General features: G+C 42.2%; 1 protein-coding gene across 12 annotated transcripts in view; it reads right to left on the minus strand.

Moving 5' to 3' along the window:
• LOC136876394 (ipis-1) overlaps nt 1–17,854 on the minus strand; it is a 121,488-nt gene that overhangs the window by 87,220 nt on the left and 16,414 nt on the right. For all 12 annotated transcript variants that reach the window (XM_067150333.2, XM_067150330.2, XM_067150329.2 and 9 more), the window contains exons 3-4: nt 12,796–12,975; nt 6,579–6,792 (exon numbers count right to left, since the gene is read on the minus strand). In XM_067150333.2, coding sequence (XP_067006434.2) covers nt 6,579–6,792; nt 12,796–12,975 — 394 coding nt within the window. The remainder of the gene's footprint in view (nt 1–6,578; nt 6,793–12,795; nt 12,976–17,854) is intronic.

Here is a 17,854-nt window from a genome sequence, read left to right on the forward strand (position 1 = left end):
CCAATAACAACTAACATTGTAGTGTTATTCGATGCCTCTTTATTAGTCCCCTTGTGGGTGGGGCTGGTAGAGTAACACCAACGGTATCCCCTACCTGTCGCAAGAGGTGACTAAAAGGGACCACAGAGGTTCTTAACTTGCAAGCGTGTGTTGGCAACCACGGGGACCTTACTTGAGTCTTAGCATTGTTTCCACTTGCTTATGTCAGGCTCCTCACTTTCATCTGCCCTGTCCGACTTTCCTTAGGCAACTCTTGTTCTTTTAGGACCCCGACCAGTATTAGGTTTTCGAGGCCTAGGGAGTGTATTATTTTCACGCCCTTCGCGGCCCTTGTCTTTCTTTGGTCAATACCTTTATTTTTCGAAGTGTCGGATTTCTTGTACTTTTTCTCTCTGATTAGTATTAATAGTTGTTGGTTTTCTAGTTGTACTTCCTATTAAAACAATAATCAACAACACCCACCATCCCCTTATTAAATCGCTTCTCGTGCTGATCTTTAACGTGAAGCAATCTCGGCACATTCTTACGCCCCACACCATATGACCGGAAACGATGTTCTGAGAAGGATACTGTGACCGTTCGTGGGACGCCTAACTCGGAGATGATAATAAATTTTATAATTCGCTCGACTGGATTTCAGGGGTTTACATGATCCTCCACTCAGGGCATGGCCCTTCGGAAAGGAAGCGGTCACATCCTATCAATAATTAGTCCGGTAATAATCTAACATCAGTTTCAAGATAATTTCACTAAAACTAAGCATAAATGAATATTTGCAATGAGAAATTGGAAGTATAATAATTTTAATAAAATGAAATAACTGACTACAATATATTGAACAACTGAATATGCAACGTAAAAATATATTAACTTTGTGCATCGCTACCGCACCGTATTAAAGAATCAAGTCCATCTTGAAAATAATTGTCAGTCATTAAGTTAAAATCACATCATTACGCAACACTGATTCGATTAAATAAATATAAAGTAATATAATGGAAAATCAGCAATTTCAGTCTCAAATCGTTCATCTTGTTTGTTCATTTCTGACGTATTACTAGACGAACCTGTCCTCCCTGCTCTACTTCTCTTATTACTTCATTATAATTACCTAACTAACTGAGTAATAACTTGAATTTTCTAACAGCGCGTGATAAACACCGAAAATCCATCAAATACATAATAATATCAGTGTTCCATAATCAACTAACTGCATGTCTCCATCCAACCAACGGCATCATGTGGCTGCACCTGAAATAAGGTACTATCTACTGACATAAATAAGAAAACTATCAAATGCCAGACGATCTGCGTTGCATCGGCTCCATTCCATCTTGCTGAAAATACACCTACAGCGCTAACTTACTACATCTAGCAATACCACAGGTTGATCTACAGTACAGGTGACAATAATCTCGCAATCTAATTGTCGTTCGAGTAGCTTGTCGAAGACCCTACTCGTATATTCGTAAATAAATTCCGCTACCCATGTGATACCAAATTAAACTCATGTCAGCTCGCATGCCTAACCAAACTCTTCGAAAAGCATTCAAACAACGCTACGAAACACGCTCATCTAATAAACTCAAATATACGCGGCGGAAATACCTCTCAATACTATTATCCTAACCATTGGCCATCTCAAAAAATTAAATTACTACCGCAATTCACCACTCAATAAATCATTCTCTGCTTATACCGTCAACTATACCTTTAGATGACCCTACATATTTTACGCTACACAATGTCCACCACATAATGAGAAATCATCATTCCCTACATAAATGAGCTAAATATCTTTGAAGAGCTTCACTATTATTCATACAACCATCACTGAGTCGATCCACTAAACATATCACAACACTCCGCGGAATTATACATTATCATAAGATCACCACTTCAAATATCTCACACATCAGCACATCAAAACTTACCTGTGGCATTCAAGATCACACACGCCTTATAGCTGTTCCACTAACACGGAAAACAACGCAGGAAAGATCGCCTAACCCTAGTATTCACCAACGGAAAACGATATTCTAATATACGTAGTAGAAATACATGACGTTACCAACACCGTTAGCACGTTAGAACATTCAAGTCATTTTACTTTATATCACCTGTATGACATTAAAAAGAAATAAATCTACTTCTACTATAAGCATCTACAAGTAAACAAGAAGGGCAAGGTTCGACTACTCATCTGACTTCTTCGCTTCTCCATAGGTATTGGTCGTCAGGTTATTTTTTCAGCCATCTCATTCATTTCGGCAGAGTGTGGATCCACCAGGATCCTACTGGTTTACTCGGACATCTCTTCTATATGAACTTCCTTATTCACAAAAATAGGCAACATCTTGAGTTCAACCTGAAACTTGAACAGAATGGTTAGATCGAATTCGTACAGATTTTTTTTAATCCACTGTTATAGATTAATACTGGCCTGTGTAAATTTTATATCGCTCAATGCTAATACTTAGTTTGTTAACGTATTTAGGCCTCAACTTCTTAAATTTTATGAGCTTTAATTCGCATATAAGGGCTGAGCTCTCTACTGCTTCACAATCCTTTTTGTACCATTCAAGAATTGACATTTAAAACAAAATCAAACTTCATTATTTCAATAAAAAACGAGGCTGCTTTTCATAAACTACATGACTATGATCCTGACTGCTTTACATCTGACTTTGACATTGAGGAACGTTATCTTAGAGATTCACAAAGGAATGCAGGCTACCATTGTTTATTCTTCTCCACCTGAAATACGTCATACCACACGCCTGTTAGATAATTGACTGTATATAATTCCGGCTCAATCCATGGCCCCCTTGACGTCTGTTATACTAGATGTGATGTCTGGCCTATTTTCTTCTCAGCTGTTACTGCAAATATTTATTGATACCCGCTTGTGACTACACGGTTTTTCACGCGGTCCGATGTGTACCACGGGGTTCCGAGCTTGATCTATCGATTCTCATCCATAAGATGTACTATCAAGTCGCGAGTTGTGTCGGCTCATATCTTACGAATATATAAATTCGCCGCACATCAATAGTTTATTTTACCACCATGCCGTCCACATGCATTTATCATTCCTATGACCTTCAATGACTCCCTGGCATGTAATTGCACGTCATTGGAACATAACATTGAATTCGCAACAGGTCAAATTATTATATACAGTAAATTAACACTCCGTTGCTAAGGATTCGTGGACAACAGATGAGCAACAATTTCAGTGCCGTTTGTTTTTTCACATACCGTACAATAGAATAATTCTATCAGCATTAAACAACATACTGATGTAACTGATAAAATCGATCACATAGTAAAATAATTGCATATCTTATGTAGATGTAAACAAATTAATGTCTTACTCCATATCCTGCTGAGACAGCTGTGGTTTAGAAATGATTTATTCGAAACAAACTTTTAACATATTAGGTCGCGTTCTGTATATACCGTACAACATATACGGAATATGTTAAGTACAGGGCCTACCTAGAGAGTTACTCCCTCAGCGTATACGTAGTCGAGTCATTAAATTCGTGAACTGGCGCCTAGAGTGCAGGCTGTCAGCAGACACGGTGAGTCTTACATGTTGCCGCACAACATGGCGCACACTTACACGGCGAAGGAAATCCTTGTGGGATGAATTTCATGTGAACAATACCGAATGAGTCGAAAAACAGTTCAAGCATCACCTTGTTGATGAAGGAGATTTTTAGGTGACCGATTGTCGCTTCAGTTGCGGATCGTAAAGAAAACACCATATTTCGTCTCCTGTTATGATCCGGTTGAGAGACGTCCCATCATCTTCAGCACTAGTGATCATCAGGTCACTGCAAATGGTCATTCGTCGTCGCCGAACACTTGCTTCATCATATGAAACGCTTCGCTAGTGGATCTGCCTAATTTTTAGCAGAACTTTACGTTTGCCCCTTGCTCAAACTGCGACCTTCTCAAGTCCCACCACGCGCATTCAACGTCCCTTCACAACAGAGACTGTACTTTTACTGACACTGTATGCACACAACTGCCTCTTGATGGGACAAGAAAATGACTCACACTGCACCATCCTGTCGGCTGTACTGCACCACAACGATACCATGCACCCATCGACTCTACTACGCAAATGCTCCTTTCTTACGAGTTGCTTTACATCGCACCGTGGCGATGATGGGACAGAAAAGTGATAGGAGCATGAAGGAAGTGACCGTGGACTTAATTAAGGTACAACCCCAGCATTCGCCTCAATGTACGAGAATGGAAATACACCGCAAACAATTCTCAAGACAGCCGATAAGGGGGACCAGTCCCTCCGCCTGCGTATAGATACATTCAGGATTGTAATAATAGCCACAAATTGTAACGTTCCATAACGTAGTTTATGACTTGCCAGATCGTTTTTCTATCTTCATGTATCAAGCAAAGGAATGGAATATTTTACTTTACCTTAACGATTTTATTTTAATGAGGATTGTGTGTGAAGTATGTAATAACGATAGTTAAGTGGTCTTAGTGCCTTTGCTGGCGGGACCTAGTGTTTACAGTGCACTCTTGTCTTCTGGTATAGGCTAGAGCAATTTTGTCGCTTTCATAGATTTTTCTCTGTCTTATCCTTGGCTTTGACAATATGAAAGTGACTGAGGTATGAGCGATACTAGTAATGCCATTCCTTATGCAGTCACTCCCTGCAATGGATGGCGTGAAGCTGTTGCTCATAGGGTCGGTTGGTGCATGCATTTCTGTGGGCTTGGCAGCGTGATATGTAATAGCAAATTCTGGCTCGGTGAGGAAGGCAACGGGAAACTACTTCACTCCTTATTTCCCTAGTACGCCTCTTCAGTGATGCCTAGGCCATCTATGACAGCTGATGCTGGAGCTGTTGAGGATCCAACCAGCCTTCGGGCTGATGACTAAACATAACAACAACAACAACAACAGGATGTATCATATTATCATCTAAGATCGTCTGGTCTTTCAACTTGTTGTCTGGGTAATCAATCCAAACACTAGTTTGATGCAGCTCCCCTGTCACCCTATCTTGTGCTAATCTTTTCATTTCAACGTAACTCCTATATCCTACAGCTACCCTAATCTGTTTGTCATATTCATGCCCTAATCTACCGCTACAATTCTTACCACCCACACTTACTTCAAAACCAATTAAACAAGTCCTGGGTGTCTTAAGATGTGTCATATCACTCTCTATTTCTTATGGTCAAATTTCGCCAAATCGTTCGCCACTTTTTTTAATGGTTTTTGACAATTTTGCTTTACGTCGCAGCGACACAGATAGGTCTTATGCCGACGATGAGAAAGGAAAGGCCTAGGAATGGGAAGGAAGCGGCCGTGGACTTAATTACTGTACAGCCCCAGCATTTGCCTGGTGTGAAAATGGGAAATCACGGAACACCATTTTCAGGCCTGCCGGCGGTGGGGCTCTAACCCACTATCTTCCGAATGCAAGCTCACAGCTGCGTGACACTAACCGCACGGCCAACTCGCTCGGTCGTTCTTCTCTCTCCAATTCTATTCAGTATCTCTTCATTCGTGATTCGCTCTATCCACTTCACCTTCAGCATTCCACTGAAACACCACATTTCGAAAACTTTTATTCTCTTCCTTCCTGAGCTAGCTACTCTCCAGGTTACACTCCCATACAATGCCACGCTCCAAATGAAAGTCTTCAAAAACATATTTCTAATTCCTACATCAATGTTCGAAACGAACAAATTTCTTTTCGTAAGAAAGCCCTTCCTTCCTTTTGCTAGTCTGGATGTTATGTTCTCCTTACCTCTTCCATCGTCAGTTATTTTACTACCAAAGTAACAATACTCATCTACTTCCTTTAAAAATTTCCTAATCTAATATCTCCTTTATCGCCTGACTTCCTTCGTCTGCATTCCGTTACTTTTGTTTTAGATATATTTATTTTCATCTCGTATTCCTTCTCCAAGAATTTGTTCATAGCATTAATTCTTCAAGTAGCCAACTGATTTCTGTTTCACGATTATATCCCTACAGGAGCGAGAACAGCAATATTCTGACGCATACGCGAAATAAGGAACCCATTACTATGTTTAGCCGAGGCTATAGCTCGCTATCAGAGGTCAGTTGTGGCTTCATGGCTAAATAGTTAGCAAGCTGGTCTTTGATCCAAGGGGTCTCGATTTCGATTCCTGGCAGGACCAGGGATTTTAACTTGCAATAGTTAATTCTTCTGGCTCGGGGCTGGATGTTTTCACAGCCTTCATCATTAGAATTCATCCTCTTAGAAGCGCAGGTCGCCTATAAGGCGTCAACTATTATTATTATTATTATTATTATTATTATTATTATTATTATTATTATTATTATTATTATTATTATTATTATTATTATTATTATTATTATTATTATTATTATTATAGAGGTCAGTTGAAACCAGTAGTCCTTAGCCGGTGAAAAATAGGAAGGAATTTGTGTTCGTAATGGACGGGAGCCTTCAGGAATATTACAAAACCTTGGAGCCGAGTGGGGAAAATGGAACTGTCAGGGATGCACAAACAAAAGTTATCCTGTAGGTATCTTACCTTCTTGAATTAGGTCCTTGATCTTGTTGTGAGTTTTCTCTTCCACCCACTGGTTAATACTTGTTCTTACGGCCTCTGTGTTGTTGTAAAAGTCCACCTCTTCGGCATCAGAGCGGAAATGCTCAACAACGGCTTGACGATAATCGTCCTTTACACCTGATGATTGCTGGATGAAGATTTTGTTGGCTATCTCCAAGGTGACTGTTTGTGTGCTCTATAAGAGAAACATAGTTCAAGGATTATATCACCATACATTTCTAAAATATAAATACTACATTATGAAAGTATTGCCTCCAGTTTGGTAGGCTGACACTGTCCCCTGAGGATGTTGATAATAGAATGCGTCTACCGTACCCCCTGACCGTCGTACGAGGCGAAGAAAGGGAAACCCCAGCAGTAGGTATGCGAGGCCTAGGGAATCTTTCATTTTCACGCCCTTCGTGGACCTTTCCCTTCTCTTGCCGATAATTTGATTCTTCGAAGTGTCGGACCTCTGTGTTAATAGAGTATGATTGTCCAGTTGTATTTTCTCTTAAAGCAATAATCACTACCATCCAGAGGCGTTAATCAGGAGGGGTTTCCGGGTTTGAACACCCCCCTCTCCCGTTGAACGCTTAACCACTTTTTAATATCAGGCCCATATAAAATAAACTGAGGTATTTATATCTGAGTATCTTTCTAAAACATCCATAATCGTTTTCTCCCATCTAATTTCTCATTGTCAGAATAACAAAATCTATCAACATACGGTACATTCCACCCTTCCCACTTCTGCAATAAAACCTGTGCTTGGGGCTGAGGCACTTTACAGTGCATCACTCAACGTACAGGTAGGGTACAAGTACCTGTCCACGCATAAATAAAGGTTCTTCATCAGAAAATGAGATAGATCTGAACCCAAAATTACTAACTCCATAAACTACTTTCAATGTATGACATTTCGGGTGCCACGTTGTGTATATGTATATACTACTGGGTGTATTTTAAGACTTTAATACGTATAACCATTGCCTACAAGATAACAAAAGGCCTGGAAGGGCGACATTTCAAACAAGCGATGATGTAGTTCTTTCGAAGCCCACCAGAGTACTCTTTCCTGAGACGAGCATTCACTTATGTTTAAACGGAAAGTGTGGAAGAATCAGCTCGTAGGAAATTGTTTCACTACACCAGACAATGTTTAAAATATGTTTACATTGTGAAGTCCACAAATAACAATTCTATAATATGTATGCGTAAGGAAATAACGACTTGGATTTTATGGCGATAAATTATGAGTATGTCCATCTCTGCGGTGTAGTGGTTAGTGTGATTAGCTGCCATCCTCGGAGGCCCGGGTTCGATTCCCGGCTCTGCAACGAAATTTGAAAAGTGGTACGAGGGCTGGAAGGGGGTGCACTCAGCATCGAGAGGTCAACTGAGTAGAGGGGAGGAGGTCTATTCCCACCTCAGCCATCCTCGAAGTGCTTTTCCGTCGTTTTCCACTTCTCCTCCAGGCAATTGCTGCGATGGTACCTAACTTAAGGCCACGGTCGCTTCCTTCCCTCTTCCTTGTCTATCCCTTCCGATCTTCCTATCCCCCACAAGGCTCCTGTTCTGCATAGCAGGTGAGGCCGCCTGGGCGAGGTCCTGATCCTCCTCCACAGTTGTATCCCCGACCCAAAGTCTCATGCTCCAGGACACTACCCTTGAGGCAGTAGAGATGGGATCCCTCGCTAAGTCTGAGGGAAAATTCAAAGCTGGAGGGTAAACGAATTAAGAAAGAAATTATGAGTATTGAAACTAAGTGACAGGTGCATATCCCAGAAGATTATCGAATTAATAGTACCAATCAGTGGTGGCGCGTGGATAAAGCGTCTGGGGGTTGACTGCTATGGAAAATAACGTCTTCAAATTATTATTGTTACTTGATGTTTACATAGATGTAAAATAGTGACACTGCTTGATTAGAAACGTGACTTTGTTTTGCAGAGACACGGCTACAGCTCGAAGAAGTTACCAAAACAATGAAGAATGAAAGACAGAGAATATGAGATGCAATTACTTGAAGTTGATCCACTTTCCCCTCATTTTGAAGACGTTGCTTACGTAGGAATAACTTCTGCAATAACGTGTTAGGCAGACTACTGTTATTTATGTGTTGACGTATTTTGCTGTTTACTTTTCATAAAACACGTATTACTAATGAAAAGTTTCATTTAATTACATAAACTTAGGCTACGTACGCCTATTGATGCTATACAAACCGTAGTTAGCAAAATATTCTGGCTCATTGCGGTTAATTACATCAGAATGGCAAAATCGCCAAATAAAAATCCCTTCAAAACCTACCACAAACGGCAAATTTTAACCGCGCGCTCTGACAATGCTTCGGCTAATTTCGGAACTGCTCGATGTAACTCGTGTCTATCGCTGGTCCAGTTGCCAGCGATTCCTGGGCTATGTTTTCCCTGCTTCTCATAAACCCTCGCCTTGCGCACCCTCCTTACGTCTCACGGCCCCGTGCCATGAGTCCCGAAATTGAACCTCTTCGCTGATTCCGGAGAGCACCCGAGCGTTGATGTCAAATACCGCTACGTGCGCTGATTTAAGGAATAGGCTCTGGTAAACCATTTCACCTAGACCTATCTATTTCCAGGGGGTTCAATGAACCACTGAACATATAGAACGCGCCGCCACTGGCACCAATGTAATTGTTTTCTTTTTCGGTGGTAATATTTGCAGTATACCTTCTTCACAATTTATAAACCTTGCGATTGAGAGGCTTTTGTTCGGAAGTCCTTAATTCTGCAGCCTCACCAGTTATTTCAAGCGCTAGATTATCGAGGTTTTACCCTCTCCCTAACTCATTATTTGAGGAAGTCATGCCAATTTTCAAAGTTGATTCCTGCCCATCTGGTGCCTAGATTCCATTGACAAAAACACAGAAATCCGTTTCACTTCCTATCTCCCTAATGTTAAATTTACTGAACAACATCTCAGAATGCCTCCATCTAGCGATGAGATTGTGAACTCAATAATCCCGGTTTCTTGGCGAAAACTGTGGCTCCTTTCCTGGCCTTGTGTATCTCGTAGACAACGGTAGAACAGACAGACCTAGTTCACCGTATTTATTAATATTATTAGGTAGCTCAGTCCTTTCACTGGTAATGTGCATTTATAGTTGATTTTTTTTCATAAAACTCATTGCAATTTGTACGTGTAGCGAAGCTCACGGTTCTGCAAGTTTTCTTTAAATCCTTATCTTGACACAGTAGCAGGGCTTGCGTAATCAAATGATCATGCAAGCTATGCCGGCGGTAGCAGATACAGATAGAGCCTACAAAGACAGACAGGTTGAAGGTGATGATCCACACTGAATGGGATATACTAGTCTTCGGGGTTGGTTCTTGGACGAAGCGCTAAAGCCTTGACCGTATTAAAAACCTAACCCTTATGAAACCAAAGAAGAATCTTCATAACTTCAGCAAATAATGTTATGAACCTGGAAGACAACGACTTATTCAAAGGTAGAGAGAGAAAATGCATAATAATTAACAGAATCGTTCTCAAGTTTGAAGGGCTTGCTAGGAAATAGTTCCAGTTATGTTTACGTGTTAGCAAACTGGTAAATATGTTCCAGAGCTCGTCTGTTCAAAGTGAATTCGAAAGTGTTTGCCTACTTATTAAGTATGTATTATTCAGAACTATTGGCATGCGACAATCTGTTTCCAACGCAGCAGAATGGAACTGTCTCCTTTTTGTACCAAGGAATGTGGACATTTTTTTTTCATTGTTGAATTTCTACACTGGTAAACAACATCATATTACAGTGTTTATTAGTACCATAATAAACATTGAGTATCTACATCCCCACAAATCGAAATATTTTCCACTTTACCCATAAAATTTCCATTCGAAATCCTCTGCACCATCTGATGTTGAGTATCCCGTTGCAGTTCAGTGAAGAAATATATTTTAATTTGAACCAGCATACTCTGTTCTGGAACGCCGTGGCATCCGCCATTCCAACGTATAGTTAGGGGATGGGGCAAGCTCCTATCGCGCGCACATCATCAAGTAAGGCCCGCTCTCTTCCTGCTACCGACAACCAGCCAGAGGCGAGTCAGCCGCGCATTGGTCAGACCCTGCTGCCGTTAGTACCACGGCGCTGGAAGTCTCAAGCGGTGAAGAAAGAACAAGAACTGTTGAACCGAGAACCTTCCGTCTCCAGAGACTTCCACGGGCTCGTGGTGTCCGGAGTCTCTCGAAGGGCCGTCTAGCTACTCAAGACACGCGGGATTTGCCAGGGAGTTCAGTCGACTTGAGTGTGACTGTCACTGTGGGCGTTGACAGCCTGAAGTTGTGGAGACAATCTGTAGAGTGTTCGTTCTGCCTGTCTGTCTCTGTGAAGTTGAGTCTCTGCTGTGAGGAAGCGTCGTGCTTCTGGTGCAGCGTGGAATAGATCACTGGGTTTCGGCATGGGGCAATGAACAGAGTTCTACTGGAGCAAGTGGACAACGTACGTCATACCAAACTATGAGGCTGTCGTGTGCAGGCTGTGAACTGAAGACTGTGAAAGCGACAGCGAGAATAACTGTGGGACTAAGTGAGATTGTGAGTAATACTGAATGTGAATTTGTGTAACTGAGCTTTGAGAACTGAGAGAGAGCGCGAACTGTGTGATTATGTGTCCTGTACTGTGTCGAATACGTTTTGGTCTTTGTATGCCTGTGTGTTAGTGTGTAAGTAGTTAGTCAATACATTTTAGAGTTTAACGCTACCAGTTTCTATGTTCCTTTATCTACCACGCCAACACGCAACAGTAATTTTATACAAGTCCATCAGATCCTTCAATTTCGCAACATTTAATGGCAATGACTTCTGGAAAGCAGGTTAAATATTATTGAGTGTCATGACAGACATCACATTCCATGTGTCTACCATTTTACAATTTTAGTGTCGGTTGATGACCATGGGTATCATCATCATTGGTTCTTACTTGTACTAAAATCCTCACGTTCACTTTTCTTATCCAAAATCCCTTGCTTAACTCTTATTCTCTTTGGAACACACGGTATTAGGCTTACGAGGCCAAGAGTGTCTTTTGTATTCACGACCTTCATGACCCTCTCCATTCTTTTGCTGATTTCTTCATTCTTTGAAGGTTCAGACCTCTTCCATTATTTTATCTGATTAGTGTTAAGAGAGGAAGTTCCGACTCCTTGGCTGAATGGTCAGCGTTGAGGCCTTAGGTTCAGAGGGTGTCTGTGTTTGTTCCAACAGTCCCCTCTTCATATTCAGATAACACTAAACAGTACCAACCACCGAAGAAACGCGCAATATTGATTACATCTCTCCACATAGCGTTGACGTCAGAAAGGGCATCCGGCCGTAAAACAAGACCAAATCCACATATGTGTGACACAGTTCGCACCAGCCACCTCACAGGTGTGTAAAAAGCGACAGAAAAGGAAGAGAAGTGTTAAGAGAGGAAGGTTGTATAGTTGTACAGTACTTCCTAACAAACACAACCACCATCTCACTTCTACCATTACCTGTAACACAACACTGTCACTGTCATTCCTTGCTGGGTACGTTCATCGTACCTCGTATATGAACCCTTTGCGCTTGGTACTAAAATACTTTGCTCTTCTATTACTTTCAGTTACTAAGTAAGGACATATTACAAAACGGAAGTGGGGAGGGTCTTGAAAATGTTAACACAATCGAAAATCACAGTCAGGTTTTCTTCAAATATTCAAAACGTCGTGTCTGTGCGTTGAAAACCCCCAGCAAGAACGCTCGTTTTGGGGCAAAACAAAGTCCGCCCCAGCATGCTGAGAAACAGAACTAACGCTCGGATATAATATATAGCTTAAAATGTGCAAAATCTGGAAGTCCCTCAAATAACAATATGTTTGCGAATAATAAAGGAGTAAATTATATTAAGATTGGCGATGGAAATTTCTGGAGAAATAATTTCTCCACAACCCTCAGCCAGGCATTCAACTGTGGACCAGTTATTCCTCTTGTCCAATGACATTTTACAGCACAATTAATTGTTCATTTTCAATAATCTCTCTTTCTTCCTACCTAAAGCCAATAACAAAATGTTTTAACACCTTTTGAATGTTCTAAAGGAAGAGAAATATCTGGGCTAGTGTTGTATACCTGGACCAAAATTAAGGGAAATGTCTATAGTTTTTCATCGTTTTATTACATAGTGGTTCAATACCTGCAATGAAGACAGCAGGTTCTTGAAGCCCGCCTTCACTTGTGAGGGGCTGTCAGGAAGACGAAGACCTGTAGCTAACTGAGAGGCTGTTTCGCCTCTAGCTCCAAGCCATGCCATGGACATCACTGCTCCAACACTGAGGGGTGACATCACTAAGTTACCAGGCTCACTGCTGAGTGCCTAATGGCAGAACAAATTCCAAAGTAAGGTAAAATAGTATCATACAGTAACATTAAAACTGAACATTATATTCTAAAAACACAGAAACCTTTTCTCACTACCTAATAATATTTAAATGTGAAAAATGGAACGTCTATGTACAGAATCAACACAAATACGAGATACCATACAGCATAACTCGGAAGTATGGAAAATCTGTCGAGTGGAAATTGACGTAATAAAATATAACATTTGCTGAATTTCATACTGACAGTTCATTTCTAGAAAATAACACCAGGTATATGATCACTTGTACGAACAAATTCTTGCAGTTTCCAAAGAATATTTAGTCTCCGTGGCTCAGGCAGCAGCGCGCCGGCCTCTCACCGCTGGGTTCCGTGGTTCAAATCTCGGCCAATCCATGTGACATTTGTGCTGGGCAAAGTGGAGACGGAACAGGTTTTTCTCCGCGTACTGCGGTCTTCCCTGTCTTCTTTCATTCCAGCAACACTCTCCAATATCACTTCATTTCATCTGTCAGCCATTAATAATTGCCCCAGAGGAGTGCGGTCGAATGACTGGAAACAGGCTGTGGATTTTCATCTTCCCGGGCTCGACGTAATATCTCAACATAAATCCTGGCAGTTTTCTCTCGTATTCTTGCTTTCAGTTCTCCTGTCGTAGGAGGTTGAGTACGTTACATCTTGCTCTTAAGGTGACCCTGCATGAAGAGCCCACATACTGCACGGTCAGACCATCTTGGGGGCCATGCAATGTTACCATTCCTTTAAATCACACAGTTACCAGGCAATATTCCTGTCATAAAGCTGCCATTGATATTCGTATTGTGTATGTCATTGCTCCGTCTTGTGGAATATTGAGCGTGTGATAGAAGATAACTATGCCACTCAACCTTGAAATGACGCTAACATTCTCTACCCGTACCCGTCATGTAATACACTTTGACTGCAAACACACGTTGCACACCACTTCACTGCTCCACGATCACTAAATGGCAAGATGATGTGAGCAACGTTATACTTCATTTAGCACTACAAACCTCTCAGATTTACATAACGCGTTTTAAAAAGTCCCGTTCTTTTAAATTACATCGTACTATACATGTTAACGTACAACTATGTCTGTCGCTTCTTCCCACTCGCAGTATTGGTGGATGTACATACAATAATCTGGTGTCAGGAAACTGCCACAGTATGACGTCACGTTTTCGCGTTCTACGTGATCGCGATGGCTGGAGCTAAATAGCGAATCACACAGTATAATGACGTACTAATGATTGAATTGGTGTTTATAATATGCTTATCATCCTACTTCCTATGTGGATTGGTGGCAGACTGTCGGCCTCCGTATCCCAACACCACGGGTTCAAACCTGACAGAGTTAATCGGATTTTTGGAGAGTGGAAAATAGTTCGTTCACCAGTTATTGTCATATGATGTCCTGGTGCTACAGCCTGTGAAGGCTCCTGACCTCTCCAATAGCAATCGCCCACTTCTTTCGGTCCACAACTTTTCTCCAGCCTCGAATCGTTAACGCCTCTAGATCTCCCGAGACGTTGACCAGCCATTTTGTCCTTCGTCTCTCCCGTCTTTGTTTGTTGGTCCGAGGAACTTCTTTGTTGCTTGATCCATCGTTATGATGTGCTCGAGGTACCGCAGTCTCCCCTTCATGGCCTCTGCGACAATCTCTAGGTCACCTTACAGAGCGCAGACTTCTTCGTTGGCCCTGATGCACCACTTCCCTTCATCGTGAATAGCACCGAAGATATTCATCACGATCATTCTGTCCCAAACCCGTATGAAGTTCTTGTGACCATTTAAGGTCCACGGCTCGCACGTATACAGGCACCACTGGACATACCAGAACCCGGCCCACAATGAGTTTCAATCTTCTGGAGAACGTTGCAGTCTTCAGGAACTCCTGAATGGTGAATTAACACCTATTAGCAGCTGCCATCCTGGCGTTTATCTCCTCGCTGTACTTGTTGTCCTCAGTCATGAGGGTTCTCAGGTACTTAAAACTACACCATCCTCTCGTAGGTGTCATCTGCACATTCCAGGCCTGTCACGCCGAGGAATCTTGCTTTGTCTCGAGAGTTCACCATGCACTTGATTTTGACCTTGTTGATCCGCAAGCCCAGATGTTGTGATCCCTCACTCATGTGTTGCAAAAGGTAGATCGAACTTCTCCCGAGCCAGGTACTGGAGATCTTCTAGACTCAGTGGTATTCGGCGCATAACGTCGGTGGTTGGGAACGCATCGCCTTGCCTCAACATTTAGTGTTTACCCGATAAATTAATTCTACAAAAACTCAGTTAAGGGCCCCCATCTGAGTCTGTCTCTGGCAATAGGAAGGCCAAAACAGGACAAGGGTGTCAGATCAAAATGGCTCCAACATGGTAGCCGAGGCTGTTATCGTCACTTATTTTTCCTCCAGTGCCTTTTCCCGCAATCCAGTGCAGCTGCGCGTGCGAACTGAGTCGAACATATCCCGGATGCCCTTCATATATACAACCTTTGTGGAAGGATGCATTTACTAGTGTATCGCAAGTTTTGCGCTGGTTGATAGAGGGATGTGTTGAGTGCATATGAAGAAGTGCGTGTTTAAACAAACATAAATACCGAGTCCTAGGGTCACAGGACTACAGATCTCTTCATATGGCTATGAGGGTATTTACGGGTTGTAATAAGTATGTAAGACGACCCCACAGTTTAAGGGTAGTGCGCCTGTCTCTCACCCGGAGGCTCCAGGTTCGATTCCCAACCAGGTCGGAGATCTTCTACCTGGATCTGAGAGCTGGCTCAAGGTCCACTCAGTCTAAGTAATTACAGCTGAGGAGCTATCTGATGGTGAGATGGAGACCCGGGTCTAGAAAGCCAAGAATAACGGTCGAGAGAATTCGTTGTTCTGACCACACAACACCTCGTAATCTGCAGGCCTTCGGGGTGAGCAGTGGTCGACTGGTAAATTATGGCCCTTCCGGACTGTTAGACTATTGCGCCATGGCGGTTGGTTTAGTATGATTTTAAAGCAGAGGGCATATGTCTCTAGTAAGACCCCAATTAGAGTACAGTTCTAGCGTATGAGGCCCTCATCAGAAATACTTTGTTAGAGAACTGGAAAAATCCGAAGAGTAACACCTCGATCTGTTCTGGGTGATTTCCGACAAAAGAGCAGGGAAAACTTGGGAGTAAGGAGACGAGCAGCTCGACTATGTGGTATGTTCCGAGCTGTCAGTGAAGGGATGGCGTGGAATGACATCAGTAGACGAATAAGTCTGAGTGGCGTTTTAATGTAGGAAAGATCTCAGTATAAGAGGACGAATTGGGGAAAATATTCGTTTGTAGGGAGAGGAGTTATGGATTGGAATAATGTACCAAGGGAGATGTTCGATAAATTTTGACATTCTTTGAAATTATTTAAGAAGAGACGAGGTACCAACTGACAGGCAATCTTCCACCTAGGTGACTGCCCTAAATGCAGATCAGTGGTGTTTGATTGATGATTAATTGATTGATTGTGGCAGCCATATAAGCACATGGAGACCATACCAGATTCTTTAAGGTTTTTTCATGTAAATATGTGACATGAACTAGTGGTGATTCCGCATTGAGTTGATATAGTTTTTAATCTCTGCTTTTAGCAACCATGTATACAATGAGCCATAAACAGGATGTCTTTTACCCTTAAATATAGGTTTAAGTTGTCTAGTAACACAAATCACAGTAAACACAACTCGTGCAATAATACAGTATATGTGTTCCAAACCTTGACCTCTAATTGTTTTAAACAGTATATAATTTGTTTTAATTTCCATTATGGAAACTGTTTATTATTTCGCATTAAGAAGTACGCTGATATGAGGTGGGTAGCACTGCACGTCCTGCAGACAGTGACCACTGAAGCCGTGGCCGCCGGTCATTTTCTCAGTCGGTCTGTCGGAATGTAGAGCTGCACCCGCCGGTGGACACAGACAGACCACACTTCTCGACAGGTTCGGGCGTCCGAATCTATTGAGGGATTTTAGCCCTTCGACCCCTTAGGGTCTTGAGTGCACTTCTGAACAGATTTGAGTAAGGGATGGCAAACGGTGGAACTGTTGGCTAGAACGGAATCGATCTGACCAGGGTATGGTCTGCACCCAGGGGATGGTTTAAAACTTTGAGCCTTTAATAACGAAGACCTTCAGAGTCATAGTTGCCCAAGTTCAAGATTGGAGCGTTGGGGTTATCTGGTATGCTTTCATAGAATATTTGGGCATTCTTCTTGATTCTGGTGTGGATATCTTCAATTTTAAGGTCCGTAAGGATGTCTCGATTCCGTTTGAACCATTGAGCACCTGAGACAAGGCGTAGTGCTCAGTTTTGTACGCGCTGTATCCTATCGAGGTGAGTTTTGGCTGCAATTTCCCAGGCGGGGCTGGCGTACTCAAGTATCGATCTTAATGAGGACGTGTTTTCTGTGTTGAGCCCATTGTCGGCTTTCATTAGTGGAATGATTTCTGATAGGCGACGAATCGCCTGAGCCGAAATGCGGTTGACGTGATCTTAAAACGTCAGTCCTCTGTCCAAGGTAACTCCCAGGTATTTTGTGGAATTTGCCCATCGGATCACCTCGCTGAAAAAGACCAGGGGCTGGGAGTCTTCTCTGGTTCGCTTAAAACAGAGTTGCGCTACTTTTGGTAACGTTAATTTTGATCCCCCACTTTCGAAGCCAAGGCTCGCAGGTTGAGAGGGATTCCTTAATATAATTTTGTACCGTGGGAGTTTGCCAAGAGGTAGAGGAAATTGCTGTGTCATCAGCATACATATAAACTTTCGCGTGCGTTGGACGGGCTATGTCTGACATGTATAGATTGAATAGGATTGCTGAGATAAC

Source organism: Anabrus simplex, chromosome 6 (genome assembly GCF_040414725.1).
Source record: "Anabrus simplex isolate iqAnaSimp1 chromosome 6, ASM4041472v1, whole genome shotgun sequence".
NCBI lineage: Eukaryota > Metazoa > Arthropoda > Insecta > Orthoptera > Tettigoniidae > Anabrus > Anabrus simplex.